The sequence below is a fragment of the Xenopus laevis genome, chromosome 6L, assembly GCF_017654675.1.
Source record: "Xenopus laevis strain J_2021 chromosome 6L, Xenopus_laevis_v10.1, whole genome shotgun sequence".
In the NCBI taxonomy this organism is placed as follows: domain Eukaryota; kingdom Metazoa; phylum Chordata; class Amphibia; order Anura; family Pipidae; genus Xenopus; species Xenopus laevis.
The window spans coordinates 90,573,208-90,593,677 of NC_054381.1; the positions used below are offsets into that span (position 1 = coordinate 90,573,208).

The 20,470-nt window shown below is 38.5% G+C and overlaps 1 protein-coding gene across 3 annotated transcripts; it reads left to right on the forward strand.

The window, feature by feature from the left end:
- The first annotated feature begins 1,184 nt into the window (after window positions 1-1,184).
- serpinb6.L (serpin family B member 6 L homeolog) lies at window positions 1,185-19,998 on the forward strand. 3 transcript variants are annotated; one of them, XM_041565257.1, is made up of 8 exons: window positions 1,185-1,340; window positions 5,102-5,278; window positions 5,627-5,764; window positions 7,355-7,472; window positions 7,589-7,731; window positions 8,961-9,128; window positions 10,654-10,869; window positions 19,549-19,998. In XM_041565257.1, exons 2-8 carry the CDS (start codon window positions 5,111-5,113, stop codon window positions 19,735-19,737), a joined length of 1,140 nt encoding a protein of 379 aa, XP_041421191.1. In that variant the 5' UTR covers window positions 1,185-1,340; window positions 5,102-5,110; the 3' UTR covers window positions 19,738-19,998.
- The last annotated feature ends 472 nt before the right edge of the window (window positions 19,999-20,470 follow it).

A 20,470-nucleotide genomic window follows, 5' to 3' on the forward strand; every position in this document is an offset into this window, starting at 1 on the left:
AATTTGGGCCCTAGTTACCAGATTGCTTAAAATGCAAATTGAAGAGCTGCTGAATAAAAAGATAAATAACCTTCAATAATAAAAAAATAAAATAATTTGCAAATTATTTCAGAATATCCCTCTACATAATACTAAAAGTTATCTCAAAGGTGAACAACCCCTTTAATTTGACGTCTGTGCTCAATAAGCAATCAGGTTTGTAGTTTTGGGAATCTCTGCCTCAAAATGCCTGTGGGTGCATAGCCCTCATTAATGACCATTATAAACATGAAGGGGTAGTTATGACATATCTATATAAATATTTAATACGGTAGGTCACCAGAACATTTGGTCTGAACAGATTGCAAATTTATTGATTTAAATGAAATGAAATCAGTGCAGCCCTAACTAGATTTGCAAGAACATGTTACAGATGTTTCACCTGATCAAGTAAATTTACGTAATAAAACTTTAGCGCCCCTTATTCTTGCAATGCTTCCAGACTGTACAGTACACTAAAATGGACATCTATAAAATACTGGCTACATGACTGCACAGAAACATTCTCATATACACACATGGAAGTTTAGTATGATATAGAATGACTAATTCTAAGCAAATTTTCAATTGGTCTTAATTTTTTTTATAGTTTTTTTAATTACTTGGCATTTACTTCGGACTCTTTTCAAGCTTTTAAATGGGAGTCACTGACCCCATTAAAAAACATGCTCTGTAGGGCTACAACTGTATTGTTATTGGTACTTTTAATTACTGATCTTTCTATTCAGTCCCTCTTCTATTCATATTCCTGTTTCTTATTTAGACCAATGCATGGTTACTAGGGTAATTTGGACTCAAGCAATCTGCATTACTGAAATTGCAAACTAGAGAGCTGCTGAATAAAAAGCCACAAATATTAAAAAATAATTGTTGCAAATTGTCTCAGACTTAGAATATCAATAATATCACTCTCTACATCATACTGAAAGTCATACTAAAAGTTCTCATCAGCCAATGCAATGTTTATTTTATAGTTACACCAAGTGCTGTTTAAACACATAATGTAATAGCACCTGTGCTGTATAGATTGAGTTCTGCAATTCACTAAAATCTGGCCGCTGGAGAAACAGAAAGTTATTAACAATATCATTCCCTGAAACGGTTAAACAGGCGAGGTCTCACTGCAGCCCCAGAGGAGAAGCATTTCTGCAGAATAAGTCAGAGGTACCGTGACAGCTTCCTGCTCCCCACACCCACTCCCCTCCTCCTGTAGGAAACCACTCTGTGCTTATATACACACAGCAGCCATAGGGTGTACCAGTTTCCGTGTCTGTCATACATACGCCTAGCTCTGCAAACAGGTGAGTGCTGTCTGCTGCCGGCCCCATACAGTTCTATGTATATGGAAAAAATGTGCAGCAATGGGTATGTGAGTGCGTCTTATGTGTGTTTTATTTGAATTTGTGCTAAACACAGAATTACAGCTCCCAGAAACGAGCCACTCTTACTCATATGTTTATAGTGTTCATCATGCTATAGTCTGTATAGCTGGCTGCCATTTCATAATTGCCATGTGTATTGTTGATAGTTTAAGAAGTTTGTTATGAAAAATGTGTGCTTTACTGGCAGCTGGCTGACTGTCAGTATTATTTTCACGCCTGACCGTTTTAGTGTCATTGTACTTCATTTCACAGTGACTTTCCTAATGCTCAGTATACCAACCCCTTAAACACAAGCCCTTGTCCACATCTGTACAAGGTGTTGAGGTATACAGCAGCTCAGATACAAGGGCAAGATGTACTATAAAACTGACCAAGACAGACCTAAGTATTGGGTATTCCTTTGTATGCCGCACCTATAGATGGGGTGTAGCTACAGAGGAAGCATGCCCTGTGGCTGCAGGGGGACCCAAAATCATAGAAGGCCCTGGGGGCCCTAGTTATTTAATCATTTTTAATTTATATTGATAAAACAGGTCAACTTATGGAAAGGCATTAAGTTTGCCCAGGAGCAGTAAGCAATACCAAGCAATCAGCAGGTAGCACTTTACTGGTCAGCTGTTTAAAAGCAAATATCTTATTGGTTGCTATGGGATTTTGCTCCTGGGCAAACGTGGTTCCTTTTATTACATAAGGGGATTAGTGGTGTACCAGCTGATCAGAACAATTGAGTAGCATGTAAGTGCATTCTTACATTTCACCTTCATGCAGCTTCTTACCTCACTGAGATTTAAAAAAACATGGCTCACGTGTATTTTTGCACTTTTATCTCCCTAATTTCTCTTTTTTTTTCTTTGTTTGGTACATCACCCCAGCAGCAGCAAGAAAGTCAAAGCTGCGCCATCATGGTGTTTTATTTATTTATTTTTTTTCTGTAACTGGGCATCCTGAAACTGATAAGTCCCCTTAGCATTGAGTGTTTTGGGCACTATGATTCCTCTTGCATAATTCAGCTCTTACACAATCCCAGCACTTAAAGGAGAGCTAAACCCTAAAAATGAATATGTCTAAAAATGCCATATTTTATATACTTAACATTGCACCAGCCTAAAGTTTCAGCTTCTCAATAGCAGCAATGATCCAGGATTTTAAACTTCTCACTTTTAGATCTTGGAAAGTGTCGGAGACACTCGCATGCTCAGTGGGCTCTGAGCAACTAAGCTTAGGGGTCGTTGCAAATTATCAAGCAGAAAATTAGGTTGGCTTATAATATAAACTGATGCTACAGGACTGATTATTAAATTCTCATGCTAGTTGCACTGGTTTCTGAGTTGCCAAGTAGTAAATATTTGAATTAATTACTAATCAGCCTTATATTGTGACATTTATATTCTATGTGTACTGTATATTGTGAGTGGGTCCCTAAGCTCAGTAAGTGACAGCAGCACAGAACATGTGAAGTAAATCAGCAGAAAAGAAGATGGGGAGCTAATGGGGAATATTATGAGACACAGATCTTCCCTGCTAAAGGGCTGTAGTTGCCTTGGGCTGGTATAGAAGCACAAAACATAATACACAACATGTCTAGCTACTTCTTTGGTTAAACTTTAGTTCTAGACAAGTTAAGTTTTAGCAAGACAGAGGCATAACAAAACAATTGAGGCAGCAGTCCCAGCTGTTGCTTGGAGGCACAAGAATATGAAACTGGCCATGTCTATCCATATGCAGTTGCAGGGGCGTAACTACAGAGGAAGCAGACCCTGCGGCTGCAGGGGGGCCCAGGAGGTACAGGGGGCCCCATGAGGCTCTCATTGATGAGCAATTTGAACATATATTGGTAAAACAGGACAAACACTGGATATGCTGGGGGCCCTAAAATTTATTTGCTGTGGGGCCCAGCAACATCTAGTTACGCCGTTGCACTGTACATGCAAACTTATTCACTTTAGCCGAGGTTTCTGACCTCAAAATATTGTTTTGCAAAGTAACAGGGTGGAAGTCAAAACCAATTCCCTCTGCAATAAGGAGGGTGGTGCTTAGTGCAGGGCTGAACATGAGATGTTAAGGAGATGGGGAAAGAATATGTAAATGTTTCATAGGTAGCAGAGTGGAAATTTTTATGGGATTTGTACCACACTTGCATAGTGCATAGATTGAGATGATTCCAAGTAGTAAAACACTTTCAGCAAGCAGGAGGTTAGCTACAGTATTATGCCAAAATTAGACTATATTTCTAAATAAATATGTGGGTTATTTTATATATAAATATAAATAATGTATTCATAGTGGTGAGAATGTTTACACTGTGAATAGAGCCATGAGTGGCATTTGACCCCTGTTTAAGACCTAAAACCCACTTTATTATATTTATTGGCTGTATTGGCAACTTTACTAAATTCTGTTCCAGAAAAACTGTTACCTTTGATACATTAGTTACTGACACAGGCACTTCTTAAAATTGGCAGTAAAGATGTAACATATATTGTAACAATTTGGGGCACTGGTACACAGTACATGTCACCCACACTTCAGCACAGAATACGTAAATGTTCATTGTTCACATCCCACAGGCATTAATGACATTCACCAGTGACAAAATATATGCATTGTGCAGTAGCCTGAAGTTGCCTTGTGCAGCAGCTACAACAAGCAGAGGCAATGCATATGTTTTCTGACTAGCAATTTACATTAAGCCCTGGGAAGGGAAGTTTAGCAAAACAGTACAAAAAAAAAAAAACTAGAAAAGAAAAAACAGTTGAAACAAGTAAGTATTTGTGGTGTATAATTTGCAAACGGTACATTTTGTAAAGGTGACCTAGCCCTTTATGTGTCAGCGCTAAGAATAAATAATGTACAAACTATATCTGGCAGCTAATAAAGTAGAATTGTAAAGCTAGGGTGTGGCACAGCCTGCAGATAATAGTGAGCATTCCAATGCCAGTAAGTGAATCAGAGCCTGCAAGTGTGCCATTTACAGAAAAGCAGTTCCGATGTCCTCCTAATGCACAGATTTATCACATTTATTGGGTCTGCATGAGATTCATAAACGGATCATTGCCTTCTGCAAAGAAAGAGTTCATTACATTTCTGATGAGTGATCTTGTTCTCTTTATCTCACTTGCACATTGTTCTTTTCTGTTCCTCTGTTGTTGATTAACCAGAATCATTACAGAGGCCATAAAATATTTCTGTTAGGATTATAATCACACAGGGAATCCCTGTTTAGTTCAAAGGGCAAATGTAACAAAAATCTTTCTTTCTTGTATTTGCCCTTTCTTATGAGTATGCAGTGCACATTTAAATGTGCATTGTCGTCCCTTGGAAATCGCTGCTATCCTGTAGCAGAAGGATTCTTCAGAGGTCTTCAGACTGTTTGGATTGATCTCCATGATCACCTTTACTACAGTGATTTTTCCTACAATTGCAATTAAAATAAATTATATAAGTAATTCTAAACCAATGATTTGTTCACATAACTGACTTCTAGATTTAATCTAGTCTCCTGTGTATTGAATTTTAATCGGGAACAAATGTGCATCCGTTTTAGCTCCTAATTATGCTTCTACAATAGTGAACGTGGAGCTACTAAATATTCTTATGGATCGGCTCCTTCAATGTTAGGCCCTCATTATTTGTGTTCTCCATGTCACATTAACATATCATTTGATATTTTACCATTATAGGACTGAACAATGGATTCCCTTAGTGCAGCGAATGGCACCTTTGCTATCAATTTCTTTGCCAAACTAAATGAAAGTAATAAAACTGGCAATATATTTGTGTCTCCTCTGAGTATTTCATCTGCTCTGGCCATGGTGCTTCTGGGTGCCAAAGGGAACACTGCTACTCAAATGTCTCAGGTATGTTGTATCACATGTTACTGCACCTATTTTGCTTCTAAATATATATGTTCTGGATAATGGTATGTATATTATTAACAAGTATTTATAAAACGCCAACATATTCTGCATTTTACAATTAATGAGTATATATATATATATATATACATGTACATTAAACTTATCAGAACACATATAAAATCAACCAATAACCAATACAAGAGGTTAAGAAAGCCATGCCCAATAGAGCATACAATCTAAAAGATATTTAAAATGATTGTAATATACCTTGTATTGTCTAACTACATCAACCGAATAGAAAAACAAGAACCAATTTGTTGTTAATAAAATTTCATGTTTTATCTACAGGTTCTCAAATTTGATAAATTAGATGGTGCCCACTGTAACTTCCAATCACTTATATCTGAGATCAACAAGCCAGGCACTAATTACCTGTTAAGGACTGCCAACCGACTGTATGGGGAGAAGTCATATACATTCCTTGAGGTAAGTGGAAATTGAAGAAATATATGACCTGGTTTTTATTGCAGCATGGTTGCTCTCTGTACTGGGGCAAATTTGTGAAAATGCATGTTGGGGAGTTTCTGGTCTTACTGGCTCTTTCAAGGAAGAATTATTAACTGTAAGTCATACTGGGACATGGAGTGATCCTGAGCTTTTGTCATAGAGCGATTAGTAGCTCGATGGGCAGGAGACCGCACAGAAATGCAGCAGCATGTGAGAAACCCTGACAAGTGAATTTGCTTGCAGGCAATTGCCATACTAGTTGTAGGAATATTTTAATGGCTATGATTGTCAAAATAGAAATTGACCAGAGAGAATATGGTTTAACGTAAAGATTCTAAGGAAAGTTTCTCTGGAAATTATTTGAACTGTGAGGCTGCCCTTAAAAGGAGATCACATCCGGTGACAAAAACCTCTTGAGAAAGCTGTGCCCTGTTGGGCGGTAAAACAGATGTCAAAGTGTTTGTAGGGGGAGAGTTGGGGCCCACAACCAGTATTTTGGAGATGCGTGATGATACCAATTGAAGCAGAGATGCATTCAGTGAAAGGACATTCTGAACAGCAGCACCATACACCATGTGGCAATAGCCGGAGGCTGATGAACAAAGAAATAGCTAAATTTGGCATGTAGGCAGGGACTTGATCGAGAAATAGAACTCGCTTTACCAATCATGGAACAAATTTGGGCATTTGGCATTAACTTGAGTTACATTAATTGAAAAAGCAAATAAAAAAAATTACATCAGGGTACATTTCACTACAGGTTGTATAACTTTTTTTTATAACTAAAATGCCTGCGAATACAATCTTGAGCTTGCCCATTTTGTGTGGCATTCTCAATATTTAAGACTATGTCAATTATTACAGCCTATGCTTTTCTAAACTTCATATATGCCTATGGACATTGAAAGTAGAAACTGCCAAATGATCTATCGCTGCTCATTCACTGTATGCTGTGTCAATGATTGCAGAAGGATAACACTATTATGGTTATGGGAAGTACATTTTCTAACCCAGTATGAATATAAGTGACGTATGGTTTTAACTGTGTATATGAAGTATCATAACCTACTTCATACTTTAGCCTACTAAATATGTTTGTGTTCACCTATAAATGAAATTAAGTATGATCTTTACAGTGACATTTTGAGACAATTTGCAAATGGTTTATTTTTTGTGGTTTTTGAAATGATTTAGCTTTTTGTTCAATCTCTTCAGTTTGAAACAAAAGCGGCTATTTGTAAGCTATGGTCCAATCTACCCTAGAAACCAGACAGTGGTTTGAGTAAAAGACTGCTGCTTAGAATAGTCCATTCTATAACTACTTAAATACAGATAATTAATCCTCTAAAACGAATGGTGTCTCCCAGTCTATAACTACCTACTAAACATTCTTCCTAGCTCCATCAGGAGGCTGGTTTTATTTTATTTGTCTATTTTTAAGTATTTGAGATATGCCTATTGTTCTGACAATTTTCTATGAATCTATTCTGTGTTCTCAATTAACTTTACATTTTAAAAACGATTATCAAAATAAAACATATTTCAAATAATTCTGCTTTGAATTTACAGGAATTCCTCGGATCAACTCAGAAACATTACCATGCAGACCTCAGAGCAGTAGATTTTTGTAAGAAGGCAGAGGAATCCAGAGGTGAAATCAATGAGTGGGTGGCACAAAAAACCGAAGGTGAGTGGGATCCCCCCAGGAAGTTTTATTTATTTCATCCTTGCCTATGATGTTCTGTTTAACTTCTGGTGGAAAATAATAGTGAAAACCTTTTTCTGTTGTATTTATCCATTCAGGAAAAATAAATGACCTCTTGCCTGTTGGTGCTGTGGATTCACTCACTAGATTAGTTCTTGTGAATGCAATTTACTTTAAAGGAAACTGGGCAAATAAATTTAATCCGGAGCATACTCACGAAATGCCATTCCGGCTCAATAAGGTATGTGGTCAAATGTAATTTTAATAGCCGTTTGCTTTGTGAATAATCCGTGTAGTTTTTGGAATTAACATTTGAACTAGGAGCTGCATAACGGAGTACAGTTTGGCTCACATGAAAAGGGTTGGCACTAATTGCTGTTTATATACTGCCTTTTGCAAGCAAATACCTTTTACATAAGAATCCTACACTAGGCTATGAAATGATTACACGTGTACAGGAATGGGATCCGTTATCTGGAAACCCAGTATCCAGAAATATCTGAATTATGGAAAGGCCACCTTTTATAGACTCTATTTTAATCAAATAATCAATTTTAAAAATGGTTACCTTTTTTCTCTGATGATAAAAGAGTACCTTATACTTGATCCCAAATGAGATATAATTGGTCCTTATTGGAGAAAAAATAATCTAATTTGGTTTTAATGTTGGAATGATTTTTTACTAGACTACACATTACAGAAAGACTCCTTATACGGAAATTCCCAGGTCCTGAGCATTCTGCATAACCGGTCATATACTTGTGCTATGGCATTATTTATAATCTACCATGGCACAATCTTCAAAGGACCACAGGAACTTTGTTTCCAGATCAATTGTTTTTTGACAGCACAAGTTTTCATTTAAATAAATAGGATGTAGTTGCAATCAACCAAGGGGACTTTAGCTGTCACAGTTCTTCCTGAGAGCACTACAGTGGTCAAAACCATCTTAGTAAAGGAGGCAAATCTGCACCTGCACTATTTAACGTTTTTCTGTCAGCTGCAAGAATAATAATTAAAGCAGAAATGTAACTGGTTTCCATGGATTACTGCTCACTGTGGGAATATGAGCCACGCTGAGTAAGCCATGGCCCTTCAAGCTGGTGCAATTTGAGAGAGCAAGATTCTGTTACAAGCTAGTCACAAAAACAGAAATATACACTAATAAGCATTTACCCTATACTGAGATATCTTTAGAAAGGCAGACAGGTATAATTTTTAATTCCCAGGTAATTAAGGTACAATTCAAGAAAGAAAATAGCATCTACTAGCAACATTCAGCTTAATTTTGTACACAAATCAGAATGAAAATCCCGGTGCACAATCCCGATCTTAACTTTGGGCCAGTACTACTTATTAGTTTTAGCATCTACTCACGAGCTTAACTGCTGGTAAGATGTAGACGGTAAACCAATCACTGAGCAATTTTTAATTTCTAATGATCTGTATCAAATACATTCTGTTTTTTAGAATGAAACCAAGCCTGTGCAGATGATGTACAAAAAGGCAAAGTTCCCAATGACCTATGTAGGAGAATTGTTCACCAAGGTTATAGAAATACCCTATGTTGACAATGAACTGTCTATGATTATATTGCTCCCTGATGATATTAATGACGGCACCACGGGATTGGAAAAGGTAAGATATTTTTTTTTCAAAATGTTGATCTGCTGGGTCTTTGAAAGTCAAATCGAGGGATGGCAAAACAATGTAAGATGCCTACATGAAATATTAGGTTATGCACCTTGGTATTAAAAATTTGCAAGGCAGTTATACCCTTAAAGGAGAATTCAACCCCCCAATTTATAAAAAACCCTACCCTACATAGTCCCCCCCCTCTTAGATAATCTTCGGGAAGTAAGCGCCGTATTGGCACATGCGCAGTTGGAGCAGCCTCCCGCTTCGTGATAACAGCGAAAGTGATGAATATTGCCGAAGGGAAGGAAAAAGACCCGAAGATTACCGAAGTGCCGGAAGATGGCGCCTGTAAGCTCTGATGTGCTGACTCTGCAATAAGCGGTAATTACAGGATATGGGCATTTACAGGAGTGAACACCTGTACGGTGGGAGCAGGGAGTGGTGACTTTGTGGGGTAGGGGTTTTTATTAGTTGGGGGGGGGGGGTTGAATTCTCCTTTAAAGGCACTAAACATTCTGCAGTGTTGGAACAGTGTTTGTGCTTGCTCAGTAAAGAGTCGTTAGACCACATCTCCCAAGTAAACTGATTCACAAATTGACAGGTCTGGGAGAAGGGAATGCTTCATCTTTACAAAGCACTGGTAAGGCCTCATCTTGTATATACAATGCAAGTTTTGTCTCTAGTGCTAGTATGGAAATAGAGAAAAAGATGGTAAAAATGCTGGTAAATGACATGGAAGGTTTCAGGTATATAAATATATGAGGCCTTACAATATGTTCTCTAAATCTTTATGAAGCAGTAGGTCCCTCAAGCAGACTCAAGGGCATCTATACAGACTAGAAGGTCGCACCCTAAAATATGAAAAATGTTTTTTTACACTGAGATTTGTGAAGCTGTGAAATTCACTATGAAATGGTTGTACTGTAGATACATTAAAAAGATTCAAGAAAGGGTTGGATGACTTTCACAAGAAAACAAAGTTAAAGAAGTGAATTCTTAGCACAAAGTAGATCCAGCAATCAACCAGCAAAAAAAAAAAACAGATGCCCCTTATATTGCTAAATTAACTCCTGTCAGTTTCCTTCCATGTTCAAATCTATTTTAATTGCATCTTGATCTGCGGATCTAAGAACCATTGTTGTGGATCTAAGTGTTCCAACTTAACTACTGGAGTTTATTCATGCTGTACCCAGGGGTGTAACTATAGAGGAAGCAGACCCTGCGGTTGCAGGGGGGCCCAGGAGTGTAGGGGGTCCAGTGAGACCCTAATTAATTAGCAATTTTAATATATCTTGGTAAAATAGGCCGATTTATAAATATTTTGGGGCCCTAAATTGAATTTGCTATGGGGCCCAGTAACAACTAGTTACGCCACTGGCTGTACCTATATATGTGGAATGCAAATTGGCAACTGCATTTATATTTCCAAGTCAAACCCCGAAAATCAAAGAAAAAACGCTGGTTGAATCCACTTTTTTGAACATGCAAGAACTGTAAGAGCTTTGCTTTGTATTTTTTTTGACAGCTTGAAAAGGAATTAACCTATGAGAAGTTTTTGCAATGGACAAATCCTGAGATGATGGATATTACAGAAATGGAACTGTCATTACCTAAATTTAAGCTGGAGGATGATTATGATCTAGAATCACTTCTTAGTAAAATGGGAATGTCTGATGCCTTTGACCAGGGAAGGGCAGACTTCTCTGGAATGAGTGGATGCAACGACCTATTTCTGTCTAAAGTGGTGCACAAATCATTTGTTGATGTAAATGAAGAGGGCACAGAAGCTGCAGCAGCTACAGCTGCAATAATGATGCTTCGTTGTGCAATGAGGATACCAAGAATTGTCTGTGACCATCCTTTTCTGTTTTATATTATGCACCGACAAAATCACAGTATTCTCTTCTGTGGTAGATTTGCCTCACCATGAATTAAGGTGCCAGTTAACTGATACATATATTTAAAGGTATTGTCTCCAGTGCAAATGTATGTGGGCAATACAAATTCGTTCTTCTTTTTCATGAATAAAATATCCTCCACACTCCAAAAACATAACCGGCAAGTTATTGGCTCCTGATACAATTGACCATAGTGTGTGTGAATGTGACAGAGACCTAAGAATGTAAGCTCTGCTAGGGCAGGGACTGATGTGAATAATGTATAGTCTCTGTAAATGAATCGACAGTATATAAACAACTGATAATAAAAAAAAAATAAAAAGATAAATAAATTGGGACTCCCATGTTACCATTTTAAGAGCCACTGATTCTTATAGGTAATAAGTTATACAACGCTAAACAGTTATGTTCTGCTGCTAAGATTACAATTGCCTGGATTTTTTTTTTACAGGGGAACAAAAGTCCTGATTTAAGTCTTTATATAAAATTTACTTTGTTTCAGAGGGTTGCTATGTAGCCTAAAGCAGTCTAAATGAACCACCACCACCCCCAAGCCAAAATTAATTTTACTGGTTTCTTCGCTATTGCTCTCCTCCTCCACCCCATCCAATATGTTGCCATTGTAGAGTGTGTCTTATTTAGAATTGTGCAACTGGCTTTGGGAAGTGTAAATACCATGCACAACTCAAAAACAAAACTTCTCCATTTAAAAGCTGGCAATGTCATGTAGAAGTCAATGGGAGTTATTCACTGCAAATTGCAACATCCTTTGTTTACTTTGAGCTATTCGAGGCTTTCTGGGTTTTTTTGTTTGTTTGCAATCCCACAATAATTCTTGGAATCAAGGATTTCAAGATTTTCATATTCTTATTTGGATTTGTTCAATGTTTTATTAGCTAGTGCATTTTATATTTGAATCTCTTAATAAGCAGACATTCATCCTTTTTTAAAATGTAAGTTTAGTTAAGGTTAAAAAAACACTCAAAGTACACACATTCAGATTTTGATAATTAGGCCTCCACGTGTATTCTTTCCAGTGAAAAGGCAGTGCCTGTCCAACAAGCTCTTTCTTGGGTAGCAGGGGAATAATCCATCTCAAATATCCTTAAAGCAGACACTACTCTTGGTAAGTTAAGATTTATTTTGCTGCAATTTTCATATGGACACAACACCTTTTCTTTATTTGAGATTGTACCTACATTGTAAGTGGGAATGTATAGTAAGTCCCAGTCCCAGGTTGGGAGACATTGTTGGGAGCATACACCCAATTAGCCAAGTGTACATAATTACTAACTGGCAACAGTGCTTTGTGCATATATCTCTAAAGAAAACAAAGCTCATTTGGCACTCTTTGGAACCTTCAACTGATATTATGTGTTTTGATTTCAGCTGCCCTTTACTGGTCCTGTCTGCTGGACAATCTAGTACAACAAAGTGCAATGTTGATACTATTGATGCCGTACGCATCATTAATTATATAAAATGCCAATTGCAACAAACTCCATCCATGCTAATTTCATAAGATGTTTAAAAAAACCACATGGCACTTTTATAAACATCTTTTTGTGAAATCAACATGTTTTTGCAAAATCCACACTTGGTATATTGGTATATTAATAATAATACTTTGAGCAAGAAAATAGATTGCACAACAGTTGATTTGAGCACTACTTACTTTCCCTGGTTAATATGGCATCATTAACAAGAGGGGGTAATCTCCACCCCTATATCTGACTGGACAGAGCACCTTGCAAGCAATTAAAGACTCTTAGTCCCTGCCTATATAACCTCGACCCCTCCCCCTTGATTCCTGTCTTTTTTCTTCTGTCCTATACAAAGACTGGCAGAGTGTTTTAGATGGTCCACGGGAATCTGGTGATTCACCAAAAACAAATCAGACCAGTAGGAAGGTTTTTTCTTAAACCCTTCTTTTTTCCTCCTACTGAAGAGCCTACAGTGCGTTGCCGATTGGCTTGCTATTAGGCTATAGTATTACTGCATGGCAAAAACCTTACCTGATGGTATAGGGTGCGTGCACGGAAAAGGAAGGATCAGCTGGGTAGCTGATCAGAAATCAGCCGGAGTGCAAGAGGACGCGCGCCTGTGAGTGACGCGGCACGCTGATGTCATCTAAGGGGAGGAGCCGGACGCACGCTGCGTGAATAGGAAGTAGCAGGCTTGCGCGTCTGAGTCCTTGTGCAGAGTTCACGGCAGTGACATAGAGGACAGAACCGGAGCGGTTACAGGTATTTTCCTATTAAAGCAACGAGCAGTCTTGTCAGCACATGCAACGGATAGTGTAACAATATCTTTTGCAGCAGGTTATGGATTCTCGGCATTCACACAGCCCAGAAGCAGTGAGCAGAGAGGAAAGGAGGTGGGCCATCAATTTAATATTAAAATGAAGGGTGTGTTTTGGTTAGGAAGGAAATAATTTTTTTTTATTTTTTTTATTATTAGTGTGTCTTCCCCAAGAAGATCAAGGGAAAGGTTGAGATGTGCAGCATGTGACAATCCACCGGTCAGGCATTCAAAATTTTGTGCAGCCTGTTCAAAAAAGTTGTCTGGGGAAAAGACAGCAGAATCAGTGGATATTATGGCATGGATCAAGGAGGCAGTTGCAGAAGGCATAAGAGAAGCCTCAAAGCAATCCACTGCAGGTCAATCACGCAAAAGAGTGACAGAAACGGAATGTCTTGTTAGGGAAGAATCTCCTGTAAGAGAATCCTCTGCGGGCGAACTTTCAGAAGATGAAGAGGAGGATGTTACTGAACAGTTCTCCACATTTGATTTTGCATTTGAAGATCCATTAGTAAAGGCAATAAGAGAGGAATTAAAATTACCAGAAATACAAGAGCCACAGCCCTCCACTAGCAACCCCTTCAAAGTTCTCAAGAGAGACAGATCTACTTTTCCGTTGCATGAAGTGATAAAAGAAATCATCACAACGGAGTGGGGTAAAGCTGATGCTAGATTTACGATACAAAGCAAAATCCAAAGATTATACCCGTTCTCTTCAGATCAGGAAAGAGTATGGGAGAAGCCACCAAAGGTGGATGCAGCGGTAGCCAGACTCTCCAGAAGGACAGTCTTACCAGTGGATGACATTGCTTCCTTTGCAAATCCAATGGATCGCAAAATGGAGAATATCTTGAAGAAGAATTATTTGGCAACAGCAGCATCATGCAGGCCAGCAATAGCCCTAACATCTCTATCGCGGGCAATGCAATCATGGATGCATAATATTGAGAAATCCCTCAAGCAAGGAGTGGATAGAGAAAGCATCATAAGATCCTTGTCTGACATGAAGTTAGCTACAGACTTTGTAGCAGATGCATCCATTGATCTGGTGAAGACTTCTTCAAGAGCCTTAGCTCTATCTGTTTCAGCTAGAAGAGCCCTATGGCTCAGAGCTTGGAACGCGGACAAGGCCTCAAAAGCAAACTTATGCGGAATGCCATTTGAAGGGGAAATGCTTTTTGGTTCAAGACTAGAAGATCTTATAAAAAAAGTTACAGGAGGAAAAAGCGTATTCTTACCTCAGGAGCGTAGGCAAGGTTCTGCATCAGATTTTTTTCAAGAAAGACAAAGGCAGTCATTTGGTAATAGATCGTCCTTTAAAGAACAAAGATCATACAGACCGGGGAGAGAGTATACTCAAAATCAAAGCTGGAGAAGAGGTCAGGCAGCTACATCAAGATCGGGAAGAGGAAAGAGCTCTTTCACAAGAAATTCTAAAAAGTATTTCTGAAACAATGGCAGCCCAGATCAAAGACATCCCCAGGAGGTTAACAACATTTCAGAGGGTCTGGGCAGAGTCAATTTCAGATCACTGGGTGATGGATACGATAAAAAGAGGATATTTACTGGAATTTCAAAAGCTGCCACAGGGAAAGAATTTTGTGATATCTCAAATTCCGAAGGACAGAAAAAGAAGAGAAATATTGTTCGATTACCTGGAAAAACTAGAGACACAAGGGGCAATTACGTTGGTACCAAAAGAACAGAGAAAAACAGGGTTTTACTCTCCGATTTTCATGATCAAGAAGAAGACAGGAGACTTCAGACCAATACTAGACTTAAGAAGATTAAACAAATATCTTGTAGTAAAATCGTTCAAGATGGAGTCTCTATTTACGATTATTCCACAGATCAGACCAGAAGATTGGATGCTTTCCATAGATCTAAAAGATGCATACTTGCATGTGCCAATCACCACCTCACATCAGAAGTTTCTTCGCTTTGCAGTGGGGTACCACCGACATTACCAATTCACTTGCCTGCCATTCGGCCTAGCTACATCACCAAGAGTGTTTTCAAAGATACTTATAACACTAATAGCAGAGCTGAGGAAACAGGGGATAGCTATTTATCACTATCTAGACGACATTCTGCTATTGGCAAGAGATCCAGGAATTCTTTCACAACACAGAGACCATGCGATATGGTATCTACAAAGACACGGTTGGGTGATAAACTGGGAGAAGAGTCAGCTGTCCCCTTCCCAAGATTTAGTGTATTTGGGAGCCAGATTTTGTACAAGATTGGCAATGGTAACAATTCCGGAAGAGAAGAAACAAAGGATAAAAGAGGAAGTTGCCCAGATGATGGACAGGACGACGTGTACAGCAAGACAATATATGAGTGTCATGGGTCTCCTGACCTCTACAATACCAATGCTACAGTGGGCAAGATGGAACATCAGAATACTTCAAAGAGGCTTTCTCAATCAATGGTGTATAGAAGACCAAGACTGGAATCAGAAGTTATGGGTTACCCAAGAGGTAAAGAACTCATTAGGATGGTGGTTGAGGACAAAAAATCTGTCAAAAGGAAAGAGATTAGGGGACATCTCTTGGGAGGTGATGACAACAGATGCCAGTTCAACAGGTTGGGGAGCATACTGGAGAAAAGAGGTGATACAGGGAAGATGGTCCCGAGAAGAAGCTTTGCTTCCAGCAAATATCAGAGAGCTAAGGGCGGTGAGATTAGCCCTACAGAAGTTTGGTCACTACTTAAAAGGCAAATCTCTACTAGTCAGAGTGGACAACACAACAGCGATGTCCTACCTAAAGAAACAGGGTGGGACGAGGAGTATACAGTCGATGGAGGAAGTTACACCAATAATATTGTGGGCGCAGGACAATCTGGAGGATTTGTCAGCAATGTACGTGCCAGGCAAGGACAACAAAATAGCAGATTTCTTAAGTCGAAGTCTACTAGACAGACACGAGTGGGAATTGAATCACGAAGTGTTCAAGACAATTGTCAGCAAGTGGGGCCAACCAGTCTTAGACCTGATGGCAACGAGAAAAAACAGGAAAGTAAATCAGTTTTATTCAAGATTTTACGATGCAGAAGCGATAGCAACGGATGCATTGGCACAGGATTGGAGTATAGGTCTCCTATATGTTTTTCCACCAATCCCACTAATTTCGGCGGTGCTAAGGAAGATCAGACAGGATCAGGCGAAGGTGATTCTAATTGCACCAGAATGGCCGAGGAGACCTTTGTATCCATTGCTCAAGAGGATGTCAGTGGACAATTCAATGAAGCTACCAGTGATTTCACGCCTACTAGTCCAGGGACCAGTAGAGCACCCACAGGGGAGTGCATTAGCCCTCAGGGCATGGCTTTTGAAAGGAACAGATTAGCAAAATCTGGATTGCCAGCAAGAGTGGTAGAGACCATGCTAAGTTCTAGAAGAAACTCTACAAATAGAAGTTACCAAAGAACTTGGAGAGTATTTATAGAATATCTTGGAGAAAAGAGCATAGAGGTGGAAAAGATATCAGTAGCAGATATACTGGATTTTCTACAGAGAGGTCTTGATAGAGGTCTAAGCATGAGAACCTTAAAGTCTCAGGTATCAGCAATCTCAGCCTTTACTGGTAAAGCCTGGGCTTATGAATCAGCTATGAGACAGTTCATGGCAGCCATCTTCAGATTGCGACCTCCTAGAAAGAATGTGGTTCCCTCATGGGATTTACCATTAGTCCTGAATGCTTTGATGGAAGAACCGTTTGAGCCAATGCAAGACGTATCTGATACATTACTCACTTATAAGACAGTTCTCCTTATTGCGGTAACATCGGCAAGGAGAGTGAGTGAGTTAAGAGCTTTATCAGCACAAGAACCATTTACAGTTATTCATTCAGACAAAGTTATTTTGAGAATGAATCCTTCTTTCCTGCCAAAGGTTTTAACATCTTTTCATTTAGACACGGAGATAGTGCTCCCTTCATTTTTTCCAGAGCCGAGCTCTAGTCAGGAAGAAAGATGGAATACTCTGGATCTTGTCAGATGTTTATCCATATATTTACAGAGAACTGCTACATGGAGAAAATCCCAACAATTATTTGTGATCCCTGCAGGAATGAAAAAAGGTCAAGCGGCAGCCATCTCAACGATAAGTAGATGGATAGTAACAGCTATCCAAAAAGCTTACCAGGCAAAGGGAAGAAAAGTTCCAGAGGGGATTAAAGCACACTCCACCAGAGCGGTTAGTGCTTCATGGGCTGTTGATGCACACATATCTCCAGAGGATATATGTAAAGCGGCAACGTGGAGTTCGTTTTCAACATTCTTGAAACATTACCACTTAGACGTGAGGTCAACGTCAGAGTCGAGATTTGGACAAGGAGTCCTAAGTGCAGTTCAAACTGCTTGAAGCTTAAATAAAGCATCTTTTTGTTGACATGCACAATAGAGTGAAGTTGTCTTTTAAAAACCCTCCCTGTATAGGATTGCTTCTCAGATCCCTCTTGTTAATGATGCCATATTAACCAGGGAAAAAAGAAAATTATTACATACTTACCGAAATTTTCTTTTCCTGGTTAATGGATGGCATCATTTACAAGACCCTCCCTGTGAGGCTTAATTATAAGACAGGAATCAAGGGGGAGGGGTCGAGGTTATATAGGCAGGGACTAAGAGTCTTTAATTGCTTGCAAGGTGCTCTGTCCAGTCAGATATAGGGGTGGAGATTACTCCCTCTTGTAAATGATGCCATCCATTAACCAGGAAAAGAAAATTTCGGTAAGTATGTAATAATTTTCTTTTTTTTGTGTGCTCCACATTCAGACTCTTGTTCCATAGTCAAAACACTTTCTGTTAATAGTAATAATTCTAGAGTGTTGTTCAGCTTCCCTCAAGGCAAATCTACAGAAGAACAGATATGGTAAGAATTTATTTGCCAGTTGGTAAAGCCTGCTTACTGGTAATTATTAGTCATTTTATTGCTAATTTCCCCCTTAGTTTGTTGTGATATTTAAATATGTGCAAGGCATTGCTGGAGTCCAGTTGGGAATGGAAAACTTTGAATTGTGGCATGGGAAGCTTTTAGTGAAAATAAGACTACCACAGACTAGAAAAGAGTTGGACTGGCATAGAAAGAAGTAACTGCCTGGAAGAAAATGCCTGGAAAACAAAGGCAGTGGAAAGTGTGGCATTAAACATAAAGACCATCTGTAATGGTGTCCAGCAATGAATTCCCACATTTCAGACATGTTTATGAATCAGATCTGGGAAAGTACTTAATATAGAAATGACTTTTTCACAGAAATCACAGAAATCAAAATTGCAATGTGTGGTATAAATTGTTAATATTAAATTATTAAATTATTAATTATGAATTATTAATCTCATTCAAATTATTGCTTGTTAATTAAATGTTTTGCAAAATTACCCTTTGGTTTCATTTTAGTTGAATCTCTATAATTACTCCTTGGCTGCTAAAACTGAGGGTCATGTTTTCTGTTATAATAATCCTTTGCTATTAAGGGATAAAGGGCCTCATTTACTGAGAGCAGGTGCACTGCTAGTTTCAAGAGAACACCTACAGTATGCCCTGCCTGATTGACATACAATGATGTGAAATCAACTTACCTACGTGTATCTATTCCTTCATTGCTTGCATCTAAAACAAGCTCAATTATGTTAGAAATCTGGGGCGGGTAATCCTGCATTATGAGGAAAACACATATGGCGAATCCCAATGATTTTTGCCTGCTCTTACTAAATGAGATCCAAAAGGTAAATTGAAAATGATTTCTTTTATCAAATAGTTTTATTCTAAATAATTTGAAATTATATGATTTTCCATGTCACAGTATGCCACTGTATGGAAAATTAACTCAAAGGAAGATCGTACACACCTCATTGTTGCAGAGGGTCAAGAAACTGGATTGCATTTGTTTATTATAGCCAATTATTGACCAATTCAAAAATATTTACTTCTCAGCACAACTAGTACCAGTTCAATATATAATAATCTTACAGCAGATTTGTCTTTCTTTGCTTCACAGCTTGAGCAATCCTTAACCTATGAGAAGTTTTTGGAATGGACAAACCCAGAAAACATGCATAAATCTGAAGTGGAATTGTCTTTACCTAAGTTTAAGTTAGAAGACCAGTATGACCTTAAGTCTGTTCTCAGCAGCATGGGGATGCCAGATGCCTTTGACATGAACACATCTGATTTGTCTGGGATGTCTGGCAATATGGATCTGGTGCTTTCGAAGGTGGTGCACAAATCCTTTGTTGAAGTGAATGAGGAGGGGACAGAGGCTGCAGCAGCTACTGCAGCTGTAGTGATGCTTCGTTGTGCTAGAATTACCACCAGATTCACTTGTAATCATCCGTTCCTTTTCTTTATCATGCATAAGCAAACCCGCAGCATTCTGTTCTTTGGCAGATTCTCTTCACCTTAAAGAACAGTTTGCGATTTATATGTTGCTTCATGTTCTCTTCTATACAGGCACTATGAATAAACTTAAGAACATGGTAAATGCTTTTGCTCAAAAGTACTTACTTATTAACGCAACTAAAAACGTAAGACATTTTACTCTAATGGTGACATGATCTTATTTAATTATACCTTGAATTTGGTCAGTTAGACTTGTAGTGGGTTATTTACTAAACATTTCACGAAACTTTTTTTTTTTAAATAAACTCTGACTTTTTAAAAATCATGAATTTTTCAGAATTTATTATACTCCAGGGATGGAAAGTCTGAATCTGAAAATCCGGCATCTCAGACCTGTCGTGGTTGCATATAAGTCAACGGGAGAAGTCCCAATGATTTTTTGATGTGCGCTGGGTTTCATGCAATACCCCGAAAATCAGATTTTTACCCGCAAGGCAAATGTTCGCGAAAATGTTATAATAAATAAGCGTAAAAAACCAGAGCGGATTTGATCGGAGTTTGTAGCAGAAAATATTGAGATACATTCGGACTTTAATAAATAACCCCCATACTGTACCCCTCACTGAAAGTAACGTAAAAAAAAAGTCATGGTTGCATCTGAGCATATGTCACAGGCCAGCAGAAAAACTATTGAGAAAGAACTAATTGAACAAGGGCATTCTTTGTAGATGTATTTGGCATATTAGGTAGCAAGTATGTATTAAGGAGCGTTGATATAAACTGCACATGCAGCCTCC

Bases quoted from the DNA above. Each gene is read 5' to 3' on its own strand.
- serpinb6.L (XM_041565257.1), top strand. From the start codon at position 5,111: ATGGATTCCCTTAGTGCAGCGAATGGCACCTTTGCTATCAATTTCTTT. The intron at 7,473-7,588 runs GTGAGTGGGATC...TTATCCATTCAG, and splicing joins GGTGGCACAAAAAACCGAAG to GAAAAATAAATGACCTCTTG. The intron at 7,732-8,960 runs GTATGTGGTCAA...TCTGTTTTTTAG, and splicing joins TGCCATTCCGGCTCAATAAG to AATGAAACCAAGCCTGTGCA.